The sequence below is a fragment of the Fundulus heteroclitus genome, chromosome 6, assembly GCF_011125445.2.
Source record: "Fundulus heteroclitus isolate FHET01 chromosome 6, MU-UCD_Fhet_4.1, whole genome shotgun sequence".
Classification (NCBI taxonomy): Eukaryota; Metazoa; Chordata; class Actinopteri; order Cyprinodontiformes; family Fundulidae; genus Fundulus; species Fundulus heteroclitus.
Genome location: NC_046366.1, coordinates 23,723,260 through 23,745,882, shown reverse-complemented (window position 1 = coordinate 23,745,882; position 22,623 = coordinate 23,723,260). Strand labels below are relative to the sequence as shown.

At 39.6% G+C, this 22,623-nt stretch overlaps 1 protein-coding gene across 1 annotated transcript in view; it reads right to left on the bottom strand.

Moving 5' to 3' along the window:
- The window catches only part of LOC105920248 (voltage-dependent L-type calcium channel subunit beta-4), a 32,812-nt gene extending 24,543 nt beyond the window's left edge, over positions 1-8,269 (bottom strand). Inside the window, 1 exon segment of the mRNA XM_036138374.1 lies at positions 7,735-8,269. Coding sequence (XP_035994267.1) covers positions 7,735-7,752 — 18 coding nt within the window. The 5' untranslated portion in view covers positions 7,753-8,269.
- Between the last annotated feature and the right edge of the window lie 14,354 nt (positions 8,270-22,623).

Here is a 22,623-nt window from a genome sequence, read left to right as displayed (position 1 = left end):
TAAGCAAGAATCATCACACCATAAAGACCAAGGAACTCTCCAGACAAGTCAAGGACAAAGTTGTTGTGAGGAAAAAGTCAGGGTAGGGTTAAAAAAATCCAAAACTTTGATGTTCCCCCTGCAGCGGCATTATATCCACTATCTTCAAATGGACAGCACACAGCCAAGAGAAGGCTGCCCACCAGAAATCACAGACTGGGTAGGAAGGGCATTAATCAGAGTGGCATCACAGAGACCAAAGGTAACCCTGAAGGAGCTGCAGAGCTCCACAGCAGAGACTGGGGTATCTGGCCATTGGACCGCACTAAGCTGTACACTCCATAGCGCTGGGCTTTATGAAAGAGTGGCCAGAAAAAAACATTATTTAGCGGTAAAAAAAAAAGAATGAGGCATGTTTTGAATTTACCAAAAGGCATTTGGACAACTCCCTAATTGTTTGGAACAAGGTGCTCTGGTCAGACAAGACTAAAATGAAACATTTGGGTCACCTAGCGAAAAAATTATGTACTGACCAAACCCAGCACATCCAATCACCCCACGAATACCATCCCCACTGTGAATCATGGTGCTTTCAATGTTAAGGGAAAGATGGATGGTGCTAAATACAGGGATAATATAGAGCAGAACCTGTCTGCTTGTGATTTGAGATTAGGATGGAGGTTCACCTTCCAGCAGGACAATGACCCATGAGCATACTGCTAAAGCAACACTTGAGTTGTTTGATAAGGAAAACATTTAAATGTGCTGAAATGGCCTAGTCAAAGTCCTCAATCCAATTGAGAATCTGTGGTTAGACTTTAAGATTGCTGTTCACAAGCGAAAACCTTCCAACATGAAGAAGCTGGAGCAGTTTAGCCTTGAGGAATGGACTGAAATCTGAGTGGAAAAATTTGCCGAGCTCATGTAGACTCATCTAACCCCAGCTGCTGCTGTAATCACCAAAAAAGGAGGCTTTACAGAGTACTGACACGCTGAAGTGTTCTGTTATTTTATGCTGTCTGTTGTTTGCTTCACGATAAAAAAACAATACATCTTCAAATGTGTAGGCATGTTCTGTAAATGAAACGGTGCAAACTCTCAAACAATCCATTTTAATTCCAGATTCTGAGGCAACAAAGGTGGAAAATGCCAAATTAGGTGAATACTTTTGCAAGACCCTTTATTTAGGCTGGCAAAAGCAACAATGAATCGTAACTTTGACACCTCATACTTTCCCTATTTGGCTCTTTGTCAGGATCCTCTGGAGTTGGATGGTTTCTTGTAGATCCCTGAAGTCTCTTTGGGTTTTTCACCTTTCACTGCCTGAGATCCTTGTTTCTGTTATTAGTTTAAACTTTGGTTCAGGATTTATTTTTATAGCTTTATTTGGTATCTGTTTGATTCAGTTTTTTTCTAGTTTTCTTATGTCCGTTACTATTTTATTAGTTCTGTTAGATCCTTATTTTATGCTTGCCTTGCTTTAGTTTAGTTCCTGTCCAGTGTTACGTTTGAGGCATTCTTATGCTTATTAGATTCAGCTCCTGTTTTATTTAGCTTCTGTTATTATATTTTCCTTATTAGTTTAGTTAGGTGTTCCCCATGTTTTGCCATTCTCTAATTCCCTCTTAGATTATGTTATTCCCCTGCACCTGGCAGTTCATTGTTCCTCTTTTCCTCTTTTATTGTATCACTCGGTTCACCTGTGCCTAATTATCCACCTACTGCTCCCTCCATCTCTTCCTCTATAACTTCAGCCCACTTTGTCACACACATTGTCAGCTCCTCCATCTTCATCCGTAGTGATACTCTGTTCTGATCTCATCCCTGCCATATCCCTGGTACCTGTGTCCTTTAAGTCTGTGTTTTAATAAATACTCTTCATCTGCTATATGTGACTCCCAAGCTCTCGTCTGCGCTTCGGTCCAATTCCAACACAAAACCTGAACCACATCTGTTCTGCAGACATATTGTATGATACCTCAATACAATATATAAGTCAATGATACCTAATAAGTGGTGGAGGATTAAAATTGTTTCAAGATGATCTTCAATGGTTTTCATTTTAAAGTCAGTGCAACAGTTTACTAACCTAATTGTGACTAATATAACCCACCAACTGAAAGTGAGCCCAGATCTCCATGTATTTTTTTTTTTTTTTTTTTTTTTGCATTAAAGTGTATTTTATCATTTGATCCCATTACATCAGTACTCTTAATGTTCATCTGCCATTCATTAACTTTGGTGTGTTATTCCAGAAACTGATGATTCCTTTGCCACACAGTTGCTTGGTCATTAAAAGGTGCTTATTTGCATAATGTGTGCTCTCCAATCCACTTTTCCCTGATCCCCGTTTCTTCAGCTGCCTTGCATCATCCGTCTGAAGGAGAGTGGCTCCACATATTCTGCATCCTACTACTTTGGAGCAGATAGGGCAGTCTGGCATGAACCTTTTAGATTTGCTATTGCTGATTTAAACAGGTATCAAATTGCCTGCCATGACAGTTTGAAAAGAATTCTGTGCAACTTTTTTGTCAATATGGCTGATGTTGTAAGTTTCTTTCAAAGGGTTATTTACAGATTGTTTATACACTTACAATGCATAACATTATGACCACCTGTCTAACTGTATATTGGTCCCCCTCTGAAGGGGGTTATTGTGGCAACAATAAAGCCCTGAAGGTGTGCTGGGGTTAGCAGCAGATGCTTTAATATAAGTTGTGAGAGGGGGCATCTGTGGAGCAGACTTGCTTGTAAGCATGTTACCGTTGTGGTTCAGAATCAATCAAGTAGATCAAGTTATTTCAATCAGTTTCATCTGTAAAAAATAATAATGTTGAAGTAACCTGTGGTGATCCATAGAGTTTAGCACTGGGACCTACTGTGGGTAATAATACTTTATGTAAATGGTATATATTCTGTTTTCAATAGGTTTCATTAATTTTTTTCACTAAATTTGTAACTGTTGCTAATGACATTAACACATTTTGTCTAGAGCAAGGCATGAATGCATTTGTGAAAACTGTAGAAAGGAAATTAGCAACATTGAAAACATGGTTTGGGTTTATTAAGTTATCTATAAAATAAAGTAAAACCAAGTTCATAGTATTTGGTGTTGTGAAAGCAAATTGTGAAATAAAATGTTATTAGACATTGTATTTTAAATTGAAAGAGTGCATGAATCAAAATTTTGGGGGTCATTATAGATCACAAACTTTGCTGGAAGTGGTGTGCAGTCAACCATGTGGGATAAAATCAGACTGTAATTTTAAAGTCCCTGAAATGTGAGACTTTTACATGCCCCCAGGGGACTGCCCATCACAGCAGGGGGTGCTAACACTGTTATGTACCAAGCCCGCTTGATTTATCTCCTTCTTTTCTTTCTTTCCCGTGAACTGTGAAAGGATCCACACTGGAGAGACCGGCAAACATGGGCACCGTCCAGAATTGCAGCTAGGTATAGCCTGCTGTTGAACATCAGAACTTAACTAGCTGACTGCCATGGAAAAAGGCTGCTTGTAACCTTTCCTCAGCTTTTACAGGAGAAAATAATTTGTTACAGATTACAGAATGTGGCAGGGAAAGTTTAAAATGGTTTATTTTTTAATGTGTTTCAAAGTTTGACCGAGATGAGAGGCTAGCTCCCACTAGCTTTCTTGAAACCATTATATGGTAATATGTGGTTTGAGCGTGTTTTTGCGGTCATACCAAACTTAATTTTCATAAGGGTTTTATACACCAATGGGATATTAATGCTTGTGTTGTCCAGTCCACTCATTACGACCAAATAGAGCTTAACAGTCTTTTTAAATTAGCACCGAATGTCAGTTAGCATAGCACTATTAGCTTCCCGGATAGCATTAGTGCTACCATAGACATTATAAAGAGTAGACCCAGCATCGTCCGCTAACGCCTATGGACACTGTCGAGATTTGAGGCCGCCATCTTGGGGCGGTCGGAAGCTCTGCTGAGTGTAATGTGTTGTCTGCACCATCAACACCAAGTAAAAAACCTATTTGGCAATAAACTTGATTCTGATTTTCAAACCAGCGCCTCATACATTTTTCATATATATACAAACATACATATATGACAGTCGTGGCCGTAATTTATGCGCCGCAACATTCAACGCGGGGTCTTTATATATGTCTATGAGTGCGACCACCTAGTAAACATAACTACGGCTTGTTTTAAACTTAATCCTGGTTTTCGTTTAGCTGCGCCATTGTTCTATGAGTATTATTACAGCATTATTGGGAAAGATTAATGTTGATTTAACGGTGTTTGCGTAACTTTAGGATTAACCTACCAAGCTCACACTGTACGTCTAAAAACCACACGCTGGACTCAGCCCTGTAAAGAGATTGTGCATGTCGGACTTTATCTGGAAGCCAAATGTAGAACAGTAGAAGTAGAAAAAGACGGAAGTGTCAATGCTCACTGTTAAATATGAGGCTCACTAAAATAAAACACGCTGCCTTGGCAATTCTTCGAGTTGCTCCGCCGTAGTTTGACTCCATGTCCCACGTACCACTGGCATGCTTCTCTCTCCACTCTCATGTTTCCGTCTGAGAGGAAGAAGAAGAATTCCTATGTTTGCACATGCAAAGTGTGCAAGGTTGGGGGAAAATCAGCTCGTAGACGCTCATAGCTCTGCTTCAACAGCAGGATGCGCTCACGATCACCTCACGAGGGCCAGAAAAATCGCAGACTCTTTAATTTCTAATTGAATTTATAATTGATATCCTAAATGTAAAAATTGTTAGTAAAAAAAAGTTTTTGCTAAAAACAGTGTTTACTAACATTTGTCACTTTCTGATATTACTGTTACCATTGTGCTGTTATTCATCAAAACTAACACTGCCTGTTTGACTTTAACAAAATCACAACACAAGAGACTGAACAATAAGAAAAGAAATATTACAGGAGAAAAGCAGTGAGTGTCCTAAGCCTTTCTCTCTCATTCTCTTCCTGTCCGGGTCTCTGATTGTCTCTGTGTAAGGAGATTAAGATAGCATGCGTCAATCTAGGATTTAGGGCCAGAGAGACAAATGCAAACTCCACACAGACTGCCAAGGCTGCCTCCTTTGACTATATGCTCACCAGTTCAAGCTCCATCATCGTACACAGACACAGGTTGCATTAACTGTATCAAAATAGTTTAATAGTTTAATGCTTGACTTTTTGGCTTTTATAATAGATATAGCTGTAGCTGTCCCTCATTCCTTGACATTGGGATTTTATGTGATATAGTATTGGTAGAAAGAGGCATGTCTGTCTCTTCACATAATTGAAAAATAAACACTCTTCCTGATTCTTATCCTTGTTAGGATATTTTTTTTTTGGCATTACTGAGCTGTTGGTACCTGAAACAATGTCCCACTCAAGGGATGTACTGTATAAGCACAAAAAAAGTGATGACACATTGTGTACACAACATATGCATAAATATTGGAAATGAAAAGATCTCAATGGAAAGCATATTTACCCTGAAAACAGGTCAAAGTATAGATCATCGAACCTTCCAGGCAGCTGCTTGAGAGTAGAGCAGATATGTAATACCCTTGTAACAACTACTAAGAGGCTTTTCCTATTCTAAGTAACAAGCAGTGGGCCAAACCTACTACAATCCAAGACAGTAGGGCATCTAGTGAGATATCTGTTTCTAGTTTTATTTTTTTTGCAAAACTAAATGTTTCAAGGTCTCAAATTAGAGTAAAGCAGTTGAAGAAAAGTCACTTCAACAAGAGAGGGAAGCAAATTTCAATTCTAAAAATTCTTTAGGTTGGGTTTGGTTGACAGTAAATTCATTAAAAATGTGTTTGGTGAGGTAATAAATAATGTTTGTTTTTATTGTTTTGTTTTTTTGCCATTTCGAAAAATGATTGCAATTTTTTCCTGTTCCCAAATGCATCAACAAACAGCAGATTATCTGGCATCCCTTGTTTTGAGCTTGGAAATAAACACCTGGAACTTTTCCCATTTTGTCACATTGTAAAAACAAACTTATTTGTGTTATGAAGGGAATTCATGTAGTTTTGCAACTAAAAAAGTAGCATACTGTGACTGCAATGTGGAAAAAAGGCACATTTTTGCATAATGTTTTACAACTAAATATTTGAAAGGTGTGTGTGCTTGCATTAAGCTCAGTGCAGCTGTTTTGCAGCATGTTCCTACCAGCTTTACAAATCTAAAAACAACATTTTTGCCTATTCTCTTAAACTCAGTCAGACTGGAAGGAGAGCATCTCTGCACGTCAGTTTTAAAGTCTTGCTGCAGATTCTCAACTGGATTTGGGTATGGACCTTGACTCGGCCATCCTAAACCATGAATATGCTTTGATCTAAACTAGTTGGATGACCAGCTCTGGTTGAATGTTTAGGGTTGTTGTCCAGCAGGAAGGGTGAAACTCCATCCCAGCCTCAAGTTACAAGTTCTGCTTTGGTCTAATCTGATCAGAGCACCTTTGCCTAAATATTTGCTGGTTGCCCAACATGGCTTGTGAGGAACTTAAAGCCGGACCTCTGAGGGGATTCTTTTCACAATGGGTGTCTTCTTGCCTGTCTTCTGTTAAATTCAGATTTGTTGCTGACACAGCTATTAGTTGTCCTGTCAAAAGGTTAAATCACATGAGCTCTGGATCTCTACATTGGGCTCCTCCATTGCCACCATGGGCAGGTAATATAATGAACACTCTCATTGACCGGGCTGTCAGATTAACCCTATAAAGCCTTATTATTTGAAACTTCTACAGAACTTTAGCTCTGACATATTCATTAGTTTTCAGTGTTCTCAGAGAAACATGTTAGGCCTGTATAGTCAAGCTGTTTTAATACTAAGCCTAAATTGTGCTCATTAATCAATTAAGGGACTTCTGAAGGAACTTGGTTGAGCCACATTTTATTTTGGCATATTGGAGTAAATGTGACTGAATAAAAATGCATAATGTTTCTTTAGCCTCCCTCTTTAGACCTCCCTACTGAAGCTGCTACCCCCGCGACCCGACCCCGGATAAGCGGAAGACAATGGACGTATGGATGGATGGAATGTTTCTTTAAATTGGTAGTAAAGACATGAAAACCATTGATTATTATTCTTCCGCTTCCCAATTTTTCACTACTTTGTGTTCTTCTGTCACAGAAAACAATAACGTTTGGGGTTGTTTGTTCTTGTTTACACAAATGAGTTTGTATGCATTATTGTCTGTACAAAGAAAAATTGTTATCAACGTCAAAGAAAGCCAGAAATTGGAACCGGTCAGTAAAAACATGATCGGTTTAAATCTGGATATTTCCCCATATGCCTGGGTTGGGACCTTTCTCCTGTTTTTGCTGTTGTAGAAACATCTTTACTCCTGAATCTTTTTACAACTTCTCCATTATTGAAGCAAATGTGAGTAATCGACAGCCTTCAGATATTCACTGCACATTCCCACAATATAGGGGAGATAAAAATCACGGAAAGAGATTTAATTCCTCTGATCCTCAGACTATTAGTTACGCAACACTCTGAAGCCTGTCATTCAGCGGGACACATGGCACGGTAGAGGCATGTGGAAACGCACCTCTCTGCCCCTGCGCACTGTGGCTGTTATAGTGAGTGCAATGATGTGGAAAGGCCTCACAGACGGGATTAACGCCCAGTATAACAGATGGTGCCTTTTTTACGCTTCCTGTCCAGCACACACTCAAAATCACACATAGATAGAGGTGGGGGAGGAAAAAAAACAATAAAACAAAAGAAACCTGATAATTTTACCTTCTTTTTGGGTGGCATGGTTGGTTGAAGGTGTCCACCTGCTTTATTCTAACAAGCTGAATTCACCGTTCACCTGGCTCCAGTGAGTGATGCATGAAGCATGCCATGGGATTGCGTTTACTTCCTTTTAACGTATCCGATGGATGAGTCTCTGCGCAAACAAAAGTTCTGCTCGTTCTGCTCCTTAGGTGTTGTTTCCAGCGTAATATTTCCCAGACGAATCGTGACGAGAAGGACAGCACTGGAGATGAGTTTGGAGGCAGTGCCGTGTAGAGTGTAGTTACCCTTTCCAGAGTCCTCCGGGTATTAAAGGCTTATTTCTTGGTGTGGCATCTGTTGAGCCGCACGCCGCTCACGCTGACCTCAGGCTCCCGACCACACCAAAGTTGTCCCAACCCACCTGCGCGCTTCACAACTCCAGAAATATTTCAAGGTGAGAAATGCTTCATTTGTGCAGAATATGTCATCCTTGGAAAGTGTGACGCTTGATGAACGCGTTTGTGCATGCCATGCTGCTTCCTGGGGTCTGGCTGTACAAATGGGAGTAGTTTTGGCCTGGCTCCAGGGAGAGAGATGGAATTAAAAATCTAGCCGTAGATAATGCCTCTGTGAGCCCGATTTACAGCTCAGAACACAGACAAACCAAGCATTCATCATCCGGAGGGCGTAATCATGAGATTTTCTCACTACTAGCATTGTTCTCAGTTGCACACACTCATGCACACACATACAGAACTACAGGCCACTTGTTATATCCTGAAGTTACCTCTGCACTGCGTGGTCTGCATATGGTGGGACATCCCTGCAGAAGCCTGAGACAGGGACCACCAGTGGGTGCTATTGCATGAGTGCTGCTTAGGGCCAGACACTTCCAGGAGCTAAAGGGGCCACGATTCAATACATAATGCGTAATTAAGTACATAAATTAATTTAAACTAGAGATATACATTATCTCTATTATAAAAATATATTTATGTATAATTGTTTTTGTGTTTTGAATAAATAATAAGATGTGGAAAACATATTTGAGCACCACATATATCAAAAGGAAATACAATTATTTAAGTCATTATTTAATATCTTTGCACACATAATTAACTTATTTATATCAGTCAGCCTTACCCATCAGTCGGTGGATGGAGCCAACACTGCTATACACAACGAGACGGGACAACTAATCAGATCCTAGACTAAAATAATCATAATGGACTGTAGCAGAAACATTTTTTTTAACTATTTAAACAATACTATTTATACATTGAATTTCTGTTTCAGTTAATGATTTCCACTTCAAGTGGTCATTTTAGTAGCCATTTATTTGGGTGTTTAATAAGTCATTGACACATTTAAATACTATATTATGAAATATTTAAAACAATTATAGATACAGTTTTGTTAAACACAGAATCACAGAAATGTGATTTTAACTGTGTTATTAATGATACTAACAACCCCATTTCTGTGTCATTTTTTTATTTGATTTCACAAATTAAATATTTAAAAAAGGAATAATAATCTGCACAGTTTAGAATAATTCAGTCCAGATTTGACCAGTGTCTAAAGGCCTCGGTTTATGTTTTTTCTGATTCCAAAAAGCCATAAAATATTCTTGTTTTTGCAAATAGGATAATCTTCAAGTCTACAACTATGTTTTAAAGAATATCTGTTCAGTGTAAAATAATCCAGCTCAGGTTTAACCAGTCTAGGTATTTTAGATTGAGGAAGACATTTCAGATTCCGTAAAAAAATGTGTATTAGCCCTTCCGCTTCATCACCTCCATAGACCACAAAGGGTTTGTTTAGCCATATTTTATGACTGTGCTTACACAAATAAAAAGGGTCTGCCAAATTCCCATTGGGCATGTAGACATGTAGGGATGTAAATAACCTAAAGAAAACTTGGGCAACGCTCTACCATGATGAAAGGGTGCCCTGGGCAGAGACGCATATCTCCCATATCGAAAAGCAACACATGGCGGGTCCTCAACGATTCATGTGCTTATTCCAAGGTGATTTACTGCATATTAAAGATTTTATCTTTTATTTTAGACAATAATCATGTGTTTTCCTTTGACTTATTCAAAAACCTTAAAATTTCAAACATCGATTTCACAAACTGGAATACATTGAAGCAAAGAAAGCGCAGTCAGACTCTATCAGATGTGACCTGAGTGAAAGTGTAGAAATAAAGTGCAGCTATAGAGGGAAGAGCACCACAAGGGTGCAGTGCAGTAGAGGGGACAGGAAAGTACAGGTTAGGTTACCAGGGTAGGAGATGTTCTTTGAAGAGCGGGCTTTAAGAGTTTGCTGAATACCGATAGGGATACCCGTCCTGGTAGCGCTTGGTAGGAGTCTAGATAGAGTCTGTAAGCTCTACGCTTCTCCAGGAGTGAATGCTGCTTGTCGGGACTTTGAAGCAATCAACTGGTTCCCTTATATAGGACATTTTTGACCAATCTGTATAATATGATTGAATTTGACTTTGTAAAGTGCCTTGAGATGACATGTTTCATGAATTGGCACTAAACAAATAAAATTGAAATTCAATTGAATAGTGTTGAATGTGGTTTAGGCCCTGCTAACCAAGAATCATTTGAAAACTGGGGTGACCAAGCCGTGACAAAAAATATTTTGTGTGAGAATCCAAGTTGATTCAGAATATTTACGCAGTCTTAAAATAATATTGTTTAAAAAATACCAAGCCCATATAAAACCTGCCATTAAAATCCTTTGTGCATTTCGCTTTTCTAAGACATGAATGCTTCCGCTACTACACCCACCACTCTTTCAAAGTAAGTGATGCAGCAAGACCCGTTGGTCAATGTGGCTTATTCTGGCCGCAACTGTACATCAGCAGATGGGCGATGCAGCGGGGTGCTAAAATCCTCGGGGAGCGCTCCGGGATGGGAGGAACACAGATGAGACATTACATAATTGAAAATGAAAACAAAAAGCTCAGTTTGTGTTGTCAACTTGGCCAGAGCCTTGAACCTGTGGGTCAGGCACACATTTGTGCCTAAAGTACAAAAATATCTGTGTTCCCATACCCAGGCTGTGGAATCAGATCACATGCACTACACAGTGTATGTGATCTGATTCTTTCTTTCTTTATTTTCAGTTTTGACATCAGGAATTTTAATATTTTAAATCCCTGCTCTTTTCTTTTGACTTATGACTGGTATTTTGTTTTTAATTACCAGCAATCATTTACTGTAATTTAAAATAGGTCCTGAACCATATGCTCTTATACTTCTTGGGGCATCCGGTTATTCCCTGGTAGAATGGTTGCTAATCCTTTCGTTATCTGCTCTATGGCCTTCAGATATCCTCCTCTACTAACTATCAGCCATCCTTTGTCTATACCTTTTTCTTCATGCAGGGTCACAGGTCCCTATTTAGAGGTGCACCCTTCCAAAACAGCTCAAATACATCGTAGACACGGAGGTTCCCAGGCCTCTACCACGATAATGTTCATGTTTTGTTTTACTTAAAAGTACTTTTGAATTTTTAAGAACACAATTTATTTAAATAAAAAAGAGAATTCAGGAGAAACAGAATGTTCTTTCAAATGCTTTATCTCTGATAAAACATTAAGAAGAACTTTCAATTCAGCTCAATACCCCTCAAATCATATAGTACTGGGGCGGTGGGGGCGCAGGGATAGAACATGTGATAAATGTTCCGAGGCCTCAGCCCTCAGTCCTTAATAAAACTGTCTAGGGTCCGGGTCCATGCTCGTGAACATTTGCCGCATGTCTTCCCCGACTCTCTCAGCCCCATTTCCTGTCAGGCTACTGTCAAATAAAGGTCACTAGTGCCACAAAAAAGATACAGTCCTTTTGTGCAGAGCCAAAATTACACATCGACTTAGAGCCCACCGTCATCCCATTGCTCATTCACTCCATCACGTGTGTTCATTTGCACATGTGCTCTCACACATTTATAAACAAGCATCTGTCGCTAAGCTTCTTACAACCAGCGTGCTTGCGTGTTTGTGTGTGTTGTTTTTTTTTTGAGGCCAGAAATGCATGATGGAGCTCCTGGGCCAGAAATGGATGGCACGCACAATCACAAGCAAAACTTCAGATCCTGACCTCTCACTCTCTCCTCCATTTTGTCCATCCAGCTCAAGAACACAAATCTGCCCCAGTCTAAAAAGAGAGCCAGAGGACCGAAATGCTGTGCTTAGTTTGTAATTAACTAACTCTGGCAATTACATTAGACCCCATCACAGATCCATCATTGTCTTCCACAACAAAGTTAGTTCTGTGATGCAGCTATAGTTTCTGTTTACCTAGGATAGTGGGATGCTCAGAGTGGAGGAAAAGCTAACAGATGGGCAGTTTCAGCTGACTTTAGCACAATAGAATGACACACAAAGTTTCAATATCATTGGGATACAAGGCTATTTTGGCAGATATTAACAGTCTACAATTTCTCAAGGATTGTGGTTATGCTTGGGGCTGTTTCTTTTTACATTTGCTGAGCTTTTGGGGCCTCATTAGCTGCAACTCGTCAGTCACATTGGCAGCTCCACCAATAGTTTTTAGATTTTGCGTCAGCGGAGAGAACTGAAAATGGTAAGTTTCTGTACATTCAAGGTTTTGTAGCTGTTTGAAACTTCTCGACTCACTAACAGCTGATGTGTCAAATGAGCTGATCAAGCACAGTGATACATAATACATCTTAATAGCTTGTTAACATATCAGACTCTGAGTGCTTATTCACTTTTTTCAATAAATCAGTGGGTTATGAAATCTATCTTCTGCAGGTAAGCTAACTGTCACCAATAATAACTTATACAACTAAAGCCCTTTAAGCTCAAGTGTACTTGGGTTATGCTATGCATCAGAAGAACCTTGGAAGTACTATCACCAGTCCAAATCTACATGATTGAAAAGAAATAAGGTTTTTGAGTGGCCAAGTTAATGTTTTGGACTTAAAGCTAGAGTCTGCGATTTTTCTGGAGGTTTCCCCAAGTCCCTCTTTGACTAACTGTGCATGCACAAAACTGTCGTACCTAGTCTTCCGCTCCTCAGGGGGACTGCGTGAAAAATTCTCCCAAATCCTTTTCCTTTCTACAGAAGTCTTTCTCTTCTTTTCAAAACTTGTTTGCGGTTTGTTTGTTTGTTGTGACTCTCAGCCATGCTCCAGGTATACAATGACAGCACCGGAGCTGCAATGAACGGCTAACACCAAAGCTAACCGCTAAGCTAACCAGATACATAAACACTAGAGTAGTGCATAGCGGAAACTAACAAGGAACGTGCTGCACTGGCGTTACGTGAGAGCATCAGAGTGACTGGCAGGTGGAACAGCCATTAGATAAGGCGATACCCACAGAGGGGGGTGAGAGCAGGAACCAAACTCTAACCAATCCCTGCTCTTCATTGCAAAGAGCAGGGATATGTCAGAGTTTTTACAGGCCTGCAGCTCCCAAAGAGATCAATTTTGAACCTTCTTTTTCTGAATACATAATGTATTGACTACTTTCAAGATGGGTGGAAGGATGATTTTACCCAGTATAACAAAAAGTGTTTCTGAACATCCACTTCTACTGCAAGTGTAGTTTTAGTAGCTTTTAACAGAATCTAAGGTCAAAAGTTCTGAACTATTCATTTAAATCATCTTTCGTTGTAAAACAGTTGGACACAAAAATGCTGATGTGGAAAAAAAAACTGGCTAAATGGTAAATTACAAATTCATTTGTGTGCAGAAATAAACCATTTCTCATAAACACTGTAATAACCATTTTTAGGCCAGATAACACTAACAACAACAAAAAACTTTTAAATTAACTCATATAATCCAGTAACAACCCCCTCCCTTCATTCTATTTCATCCTACCCAATATAGTCCAAGACTTACCCAGGAGACATTCTTGGTTTTCAGCAATTTAGACATGGTCCACAGGTGGAAAGGCAGAGAACTCCCGACAGACTCAGCGTCCTCGCACAGATGCCCAGACTGCATTTAGCAGCAGTGGCAGCATCCTGCATCCTCCACTGTCTGCCCCCTTTGCCAACAAACCTTACCAGATTTACATCTGCCTGGAGCCTCGCCTGCCCATCAGACCCAGCAAAACATCCTGTAAGGAGGAGGAGGAGGAGGAGGAGGAGGAGGAGGAGGAGGAGTGGGATCCAAAGAGAAACAAAGACGAGCTCCAGAAGTGGCTGTCAGAGGCAGAAATAGAACTTGCATAAAGTTCCTTCAGTCTTCTGCCTGAATCATCATCGTCTTCCACTTTGCTGGTGGTTGCCTGATCTTGATGCAAACCATGAGAATATAAAGGCAAACATCTAGCTGATGCATATAATATGATGCGATGGGTAAGAACATGCACCCATGCAACATGCAGAACTTTACCTAACATCTGGGGGGGTGGGGGGGGTGGGGGTGGGGGGGAGATTGAGAAGGGACCTAAAGGAAGAAGGAAAGTAAGGAAGAGTGCTGACAGGAAACCTAGTAAGGTGGAAGTAACCAGCTGGAATTAAGCAGCAGGTCAGAAAGGTCCCCAAAGCACAATTTTAGATTATTAAAAAAAAAATTGCTCTGTGGTTAGCTGTTTTAATTCCATGGTTTGTCAAATGGTAAAAACAGAGAGGAGATACATGGACCTTGGTTTAGCAAAAACAGGCCTGAGTGTGAAGAACCAAACCCAAAACCACAAAAACAGCCTGGCATCATTTCCCTCTGCTGGTTAAACGCATGGTCACACACTGCTGTGGGATTGTATTCCATTCGTCATCCAGCATTCATTACCAGTCCACCAATGTGGTTTGGTCTGTCACTCTGGTAGGAACAGCTTGCTATAGCTACCCATGAATCACGGGACACTCAGTACTGTTGATCTGAGGATTACAGGCAGGCTATCCCAATCTCAGTAATCTCAGTCTGTCCAAAATTCTTACTTTCAACTATCTGGCATATCTTGCTAGACCAGGAAACAGATGTTTGGAATGAATTTGATTGGAGAGCAGCAGAGAGGCAGGCTCACAGGTGCGGTACATGAAGAATAACTACCACATGACCTTGCAGCACATTTTAGTCCCATTTTGTTGTGGATATTCAATGCAATTATTCCATGAAAACACAGAAACACTGCATCTATATTTAAAACCATTAGTTGACACTATATCATGTATTGCCAATGTTATTAAGAGTCATTATGGAAGGTCCAAAGAGGCATTCACAACTCCAAAGCTGCAGGTTACAGACCCCTGGGATAACAATGAAGCTCACTGCTAATTATAAAACAACATTGAAGTTAGGTAATCCAGGTGTAAAAGCACTGGACTGACGTGCCAGAGCCTGAAAACCTTAGAAGACAAAGTTATATTCAATTCTATTAATTTATAAAGTTAATTAGATATAATTTAAGAAGGTATTAAGTTAACTTCATTCATCTTTTTCTAGCTTTTTTTTGGTTCTTGCAAAATCTTAAAGGTTTTACAGAATTTTAAGGTTAAAATTCCCTTAATATTTCAAAGGACTCCCATTTGCTACAGTGGTTGCTTAAAGTTTCCTCAGTCATGAATTGACAATTATAGCACTGTCCAGACAACATATTACTCATATTAATCCAGTGAGACATGCTCCAGCAGCTAGAAGTGGGAAAAAAAGGAGTGTTAAAAAGATGAACACAGTTGGAAAAAGACTAGACTCCAGGTTCACTATGACATCTATAAAGAGAGACTTTAGAGATATAACTTGCACTTGAAAAATGCAAGGGAATCTTACTTCCCTGTGATAATCAGTAAAAACATTAATAATTATCATGCCTTATTTGACACAGTTGACAGGTTAACAAATCCTCCTGAGTCTGTGGCTTCTGGAATTCATTCCACCAGGACCTGAAATGAATTTGCTAACTTCTTTACTGAGAAAATCCAAAAGATTAGAGGGTCAATCTGTCCATATCAAGTTCAGAACTAAAGTTGTCTCCAACTAGAACTGATATTGACAAAATGTCCCAACTCAGTCAACTTAAATACAAAAGCTTAGAATAAATTATTCAACAGCTAAGTTTCTCCTCCTGCTGTCGCGATGTTCTACTCACAGCTTAGTTTAGAAAAGATTTACCTGACATAATGTCTGATTTGATTTGAACACCTCCCTTCTGTCAGGTGTATTCCCCCAGTCTCTAAAAACAGCAATTATCAAACCATCGTTGAAAAAGAACAATCCGGACAAACTACTTCTGCAGAACTACAGGCTCATCTCAAACCTCCCTTTTATCAGTAAGATGATTGAAAAAGCTGTATTTTAACAATTAAACACCTTCTTAACAAAGACCAGCCGATTTGACGTTTTCCAGTCTGGCTTCCGTGCTCACCACAGTACAGAGACCGACCTTATCAAGGTGTTTAACTACATCCATATAAATGCTGACTGTGGAAGAACCACAGTGCTGGTAGTATTGGACTTCAGTGCTGCATTTGATTCTGTCGATCACTCCATTCTGTTAGAGTGCCTGGAGAACTGGGTCAGCCTTTCTGGTACAGCACTCGACTGGTTTAAATCCCATTTAAAGGACAGGGACTTTTTGTGTCAGTAGGTAAATTTACATCAGAGACCACAAAGATCATCACCACCTCCACATCACCATGTCACCAGGTGACTAAGAACCCATTCAAGTGCTGAGTAAATGCTTAGAGGAAATCAATGCATTTATGTGCCACAATTTTCTTCAACTGAATAATACCCAAAATTGAAGTAATAGTATTTGGACTGATAGACAAGTGATAAACGTTAGTGCACAGGTTCAGTTACTTCAGCTAGTAACCACTGATCAGACCCTAAATCTGAGTGTAGTGATAGACTCTGACCTGAACGTCCAAAAGCATCCCATCATCCGTCCATCCGTCCATCCGTCCATCCGTCCATCCATCCGTCCATCCGTCCATCCATCCATCTTCTTCTCCTTATCTGGGGTCGGGTCATGGGGGTAGCAGGCTTAGTAGGGAGATTTCCCTCTCCCCAGCCACTTGGGCCAGCTCCAGGGTAATATGATGCGATTATCCTCCAGGGTAACCCCCAAGGCATTCCTAGGCCAGCCGAGAAGCATAATCCCTCCGGTGTGTCCTGGGTCTTCCTCTCAGTCTTCTCTCGATGGGACCTGTCCAAACACCTCCCCAAGGAGGTGTCCAGGAGGCATCCTAACCAGATGCTCAAGCCACCTCAACTGGCTCTTTTCGACATGGAGAAGCAGCAGCTCTACTTTGAGTCCCATCCAAATGACTGAGCTATTCATTCTATCTCTAAGGGAGAGCCCAGACACCCTACAGTAAAAACTAATTTTGGCGATCTCGTTCTTTCGGTCACAACCAAAATCTCGTGACCATAGATGAGGGTGGGAACATAGATCGACTGGTAAATCGAGAGCTTTGCCTTTTGACTCAGCTCTCTCTTCACCACAAGACAGCGCCCGTTTCACTGCAGATCCAGCACCAATCCTCCGGTCAGTCTCCCGTTCCATCTTTCCCTCATTTGTGAAAAAACCCAAGATACTTAAACTCCTCCACTTGGGGCACAGCATCCTCCCCGACCCGAAGAAGGCACTCTACCCTTTCCCAGCTCAATTACCTTTAATTGACTTTGTGATTCTGTTTAGATACCAAAAGCATCTAAACACAATTATAAAGTCGGCCTTCTGTCACCTAAAGAACATTTCCAGGATTAAAGGACTAATGTCTCAGCAGGATCATGAAAAACTAATCCATGCAGTAATTTTAGTCAAATCGATTACTGCAACGGTGTTTTCACAGGTCTGCCTAAAAAGCGGATCAGACAGCTGCAGCTGATCCAGAACGCTGCTGCCCGCGTCCTCACTAAGACTAAGAAAGTAGAGCACATCACCCCAGTTCTAAAGTCCTTACACTGGCTCCCTGTATCTCAGAGAATAGACTTTAAAATACTTCTGTTAGTCTATAAATCACTGAATGACTTAGCACCTAAATACATCATAGACTTATTATCAGTTTATCAACCCTCCAGACCACTCAGGTCTTCTGGCTCAAGTCTACTCTGCATAACCAGAACCAGAAGCAAACATGAAGAACCAGCATTTAAGTCTTATCCTCCACTTATCTGGAACCAACTTCTAGTAGACTGTAAAGGTTCTGAACCCCTGAATTCCTTTAATTCATGGTTAAAAACCTACTTGTTTAGAGTTGCCTTTAAATGTTAATGATGAAGTTTGTAATACAACTTGTTTTATACTATCAGACCTGCTACTGGTCCAATGCAATGAATTTGTCTCTGTAATGCTTCTCTTTCGTGTTTTTCGTTTTGTTTATGTACAGCACTTTGAATTGTCTTGTTACTGAAAAGTGCTTGATGAATAAACTTGCCTTACATCAAAGAAAACCTGGTATATTTAATCAACACAGTAAGATTATCTAGGAAAAGAATCACAGATTTAAACTTTCCTACCTTCAGTGAAAAAATTTGGTTCGTTTTAAAATAACTTTCATTGCAAGCAAATGTCCAATTACTGTTAAGCTGAAATGTAAATGTAAAAAATGAAGAGAGTGCAACAAAAGCCTATGTTCAATAAGTAGTAAACATATTTCTGTCCTGCTTGATTTGAGTCATGTTCCTGAAATTCAGTTAGTCATGTATTCTCAGTTTTAAAAATGTATCATTGGGTTTTAACAATTTGCCATGTTTAGAGCTAAACTTCATGATATTTTAGAGAATATATTTTTTCAATGAATAAAAAAGGCCTTGTTTCACATTGTTCACTTTTTATACGTCCTCTGTTAGTACAACCACCAGAGGAAGTCCACATATCGCTTTATTAACTTCAATCAATGGCTAACAATAATTCTGCATGTTTTTACTCCTGCTAATCAGCTGCAGCACAGAATCATTTTCATCAGCATTTGAGCCGAATTAAAAACAAATTATACTTGAATGTTTTAATTTCTCTTCCAACCAGCATATGGACAGCTTAAGCTTGAAAATTACTTTTTAGAGCCATACGAGATGTACAAAATTCAAACTGTTGACCGATTTGTGGTGTTAGAGTGGCATGACAGACCCTGTCATCAGAACAACATTTTCACAGCAGTTAGAGCAGTTAAGCCCTAATATGAAAAAATAGACCGATTGTCTCTGGAAAATTGAGACTTTCAGCAGCTTCCATTCACGGGGGTTATGCTTTACACAACCACTGCATGACCCTGTGACATGAAGTGTATGTGTGACAATGGATGAACAGATACAATTATTAATGTAAAAAGTTTTTTTTTAAAAATCAGCCAATATCGATGTTAAAAGGCATAGTGGACGATTTTCACTTTTTGAATAACTGCACATACGCAGTATGTGCAGTTATTCAGTTATTCATACTCATCCATCAATGGGTCTTCACCAAATGTGTCACCAGCTAATATCTGTAGCTGGAACACCGCTATTCATCCTGATTTTCTAAGCTCCTTTTTTTTGTGGCTTGTTGCTGAGGTGGCCACTTCTACCGTGCTATGCAGCGGTTACAGCATGTGGTAATCTGAGAGACTTTAAGCTGACAATTGAGAGAGTGCTGGGGGGCAACAGTAAGCCAGCTTCATGCAGGGGAATACAGCGACGATAAGGTTCTCTGCAGATGACGGCATCACAAAATGTTGAGCTTTAACTAACATATAAGCTTCAACAGGACTTAATAAAAGAAGTGGAGACAAGCAAATGCGCACACACGTAAAAATCGAGAATGGAGTAAAGTTGCAGAAAGAAATTAGAAGGTAGGAAAGAGAGGCCGATAAAAAAAGAAAAACACTGCCATTTTCGGCCATGTTGTGATATCAGACAGGACAGACAAAATCAGACTGTTTCTGATGCTGTAAGAGGCTGCAGGCATCAGGGGCCTACTAACCATAGTGAGTGTAACTATGGTTTGTTTAAACATAATACTTGTTTTTGTTTTGCTTTGCCATCGTCTGATAGTGCTATGAGCATTAGCACACCATTAATGGGGAATATTAATGTTGATTTAATGGTATTTTGTGTAATTTAAGATTAACTAATCAAGCTAATTTCCAAAGGGCCCAGATCTGCCCCAGCACACCATTTCCGGTAGATTGTCCGCCTACAGCGCCCTCTAGCTTCTTAAGTTACCGGTTTGAGTCTTAGTTGTTTCTGGAGAAATAATTACATTAATAAAATTCAAGTGTCCTAAAGGTTCAATTCAATTCAATTCAATTTTATTTATATAGCGCCAATTCATGAAACATGTCATCTCAAGGCACTTTCCAAAGTCAAATTCAATCATATTATACAGATTGGTCAAAAATTTCCTTTAAAAGGGAACCAGTTGATTGCTTCAAAGTCCCGACAAGCAGCATTCACTCCTGGAGAAGCGTAGAGCCACAGGGAGAGTCGTCTACATTGCCCATGGCTTTGCAGCAATCCCTCATACTGAGCAAGCATGGAGTGACAGTGGAAAGAAAAACTCCCCATTAACGGGAAGGTAAAACCTCCAGCAGAACCAGGCTTAGTATAAACGGTCATCTGCCTCGACCGACTGGGGGTTACAGAAGACAGAGCAGAGACACAACAAGACAGACAGGTTATCGATTTTATTTAGCAGATCATTCTTTAAAATGTTATTTTCTCAAATAATGTTTTATCCAAGTAGGAGTGGTGTTGTGAATGGGTTAAACTCATACCAAATGTTGTTAGTTAAGCTAATTTAACCTCATTCCACAGTCTTTAAGATAAACTTTGGTTTTGTAACTTAGATCTGCAGTGAATCCAAGATTTACTGAATGATTCTAATAATGATTTTCAACTATTCTTATTTGTCCTTTTGTGTGTACATAGTTCCTTAGTTTCTTTAATCTTATTTTTTCTTAGTAGTGTTAGTTAAGCTTCACTAGCCTAGTTAAGAGGATTTGTTGATTGAAATAGAGTGGAAATTCATGTAAACATTATCTGGGTGTGCATTTGTTTCTGTTAACATAATCTTATTCTTAAAGAGAAACTATCAGTTGTTTATTAATATGCATGCAGAGTTTACTGATAAGAGAATGCCAGTGCTCAACTCATCCTTTCAGCTATTGTCCTAATATCAGCTGATATTAGCTACTAAGTATGACTCATTTGTCTCTATAATATCTGGTGCTTCAATAACTTCTGTCATGGTTTTACTTGATTTTAGTGAGATGTGGAAAAACAGTTGATTGAAACACACTGATCAATAGACTTAAAAGGTTGGTGGGATTGTCTGGCAGTGTACTAAATTGTTTCATTGCTCAAGGGACTGGGACTACTTTGTGTTATTTTGTCATTGTTGTCTTGTGTTTTTCTGGGTCTTGGTCACAGGGGCAGCAGACTCAGGAGGGTGACCAGACTTTCCTCCCACAAGACACCTCCTCCAGCTCTGGGGGAAACCCAAGACATTCCCAGGCCAGCCGATAGACATAAGGCTCAGTTCTTTCAGCTCGTATTGGCCACGCACCGCACAGCTCCACTCACTTTCTAGTGTTTCAGGAACAGTTTTTTTCAGAGCCAGCCCGAGTTCCTCCGGCCCTACTGAACAGCAGGGCCAAACTTCGCTGACTCCAGATGACTTTTGAGTGAACACACCTTTTCAGTGATTGGCTGATTTGTATGGAAAAATGAGAAGATCTTTCTCCAAGGAAGTCTAGAATAACTGAAGTGCGACAATATTAATATCAAAGACCACCATGAACAGAGTGGGTCAAACCAAAATATATTTTTTTTTCTCAAACCATGAACCACGCCTGAAGGAAAAAAAGAAAAAGGATACTTAATCTAATCAGGATTTTCGCCTCAGCTCTTTCTTCACCACAACAGATTGTTGCAGCGTACGCATTAATGCAGTGGTCCGTCTGTCGAGCTCCCACTCCATTCTCCCCTAAATCGTGAACAAAACCTCAACATACTTAAACTTCTCCACTTGAGGCAGGAATCCCACCACCTTCAACCTGGAGAGGGTAAACCATCTTCTTCCGGTTGAGAACCATAATAACTGATAATTACCATATAACTTTGTGTTATTTGGTAATTATATATATATATATATATATATATATATATATATATATATATATATATATATATATATATATATATATATATATATGAGTAAAAGATCACACCAAGGGCTCTTCAACTCCCTGATCTTAGACTACTTTAAATCAATATCGTGTTACTCCCCCAACCTCGCATTATGACATGGTACAACATCCTTCACAATGTGTATGCTAATGACACAACTTTATGCTGTCACTAAGTGTGTCCATACCATCAATGAGAGCATTCTCAGAATTTCCTCCAACTTAATGCAAAAATAATTGAAACCATTGTTTTAAAGATGCAGGGTTAGAGATCAGCAATCAACTAGACCCATTGAGAGTAAAAACCTAGGCATTATCATAAACTCAAAGTTTAAAGTTAAAATTCTAACATAGATAAATAGGTGATTATGAAATATATGCACAAGTGTAAAAACCTTGCCAGGATACAGAAGACAGAAAATATTAAACGTAGGTAAGATTATAGTAATGGTTTCTTTACAAGTCAAAAAAGTATCAGGTATCTGCAGCTCATCCAAAATGTTGTTCGATACACCAGGCACATTCACATCCTCAAATCACTCCACTGGCTGCCTGTTTGTAAAATGAGACATCTTAAATCGTATTAATGGTCTAAAAAGCACTTGAACCTAAATACATATGAGAGATTCTTGTAAGGTTAGTGTTAGGATTTGTCATGAACCATCAGAGACGTACTTACTATGCTAACCAGCTATCCAACAGACTAAAAACCTAAGATGTGCAGCATATGTAGCCTCCATTAAATCAGAAGTGAAAAACATTGCTGTTTAATGCAGCTTTCCTGTTATGTTCTAACAGTATTTTATCA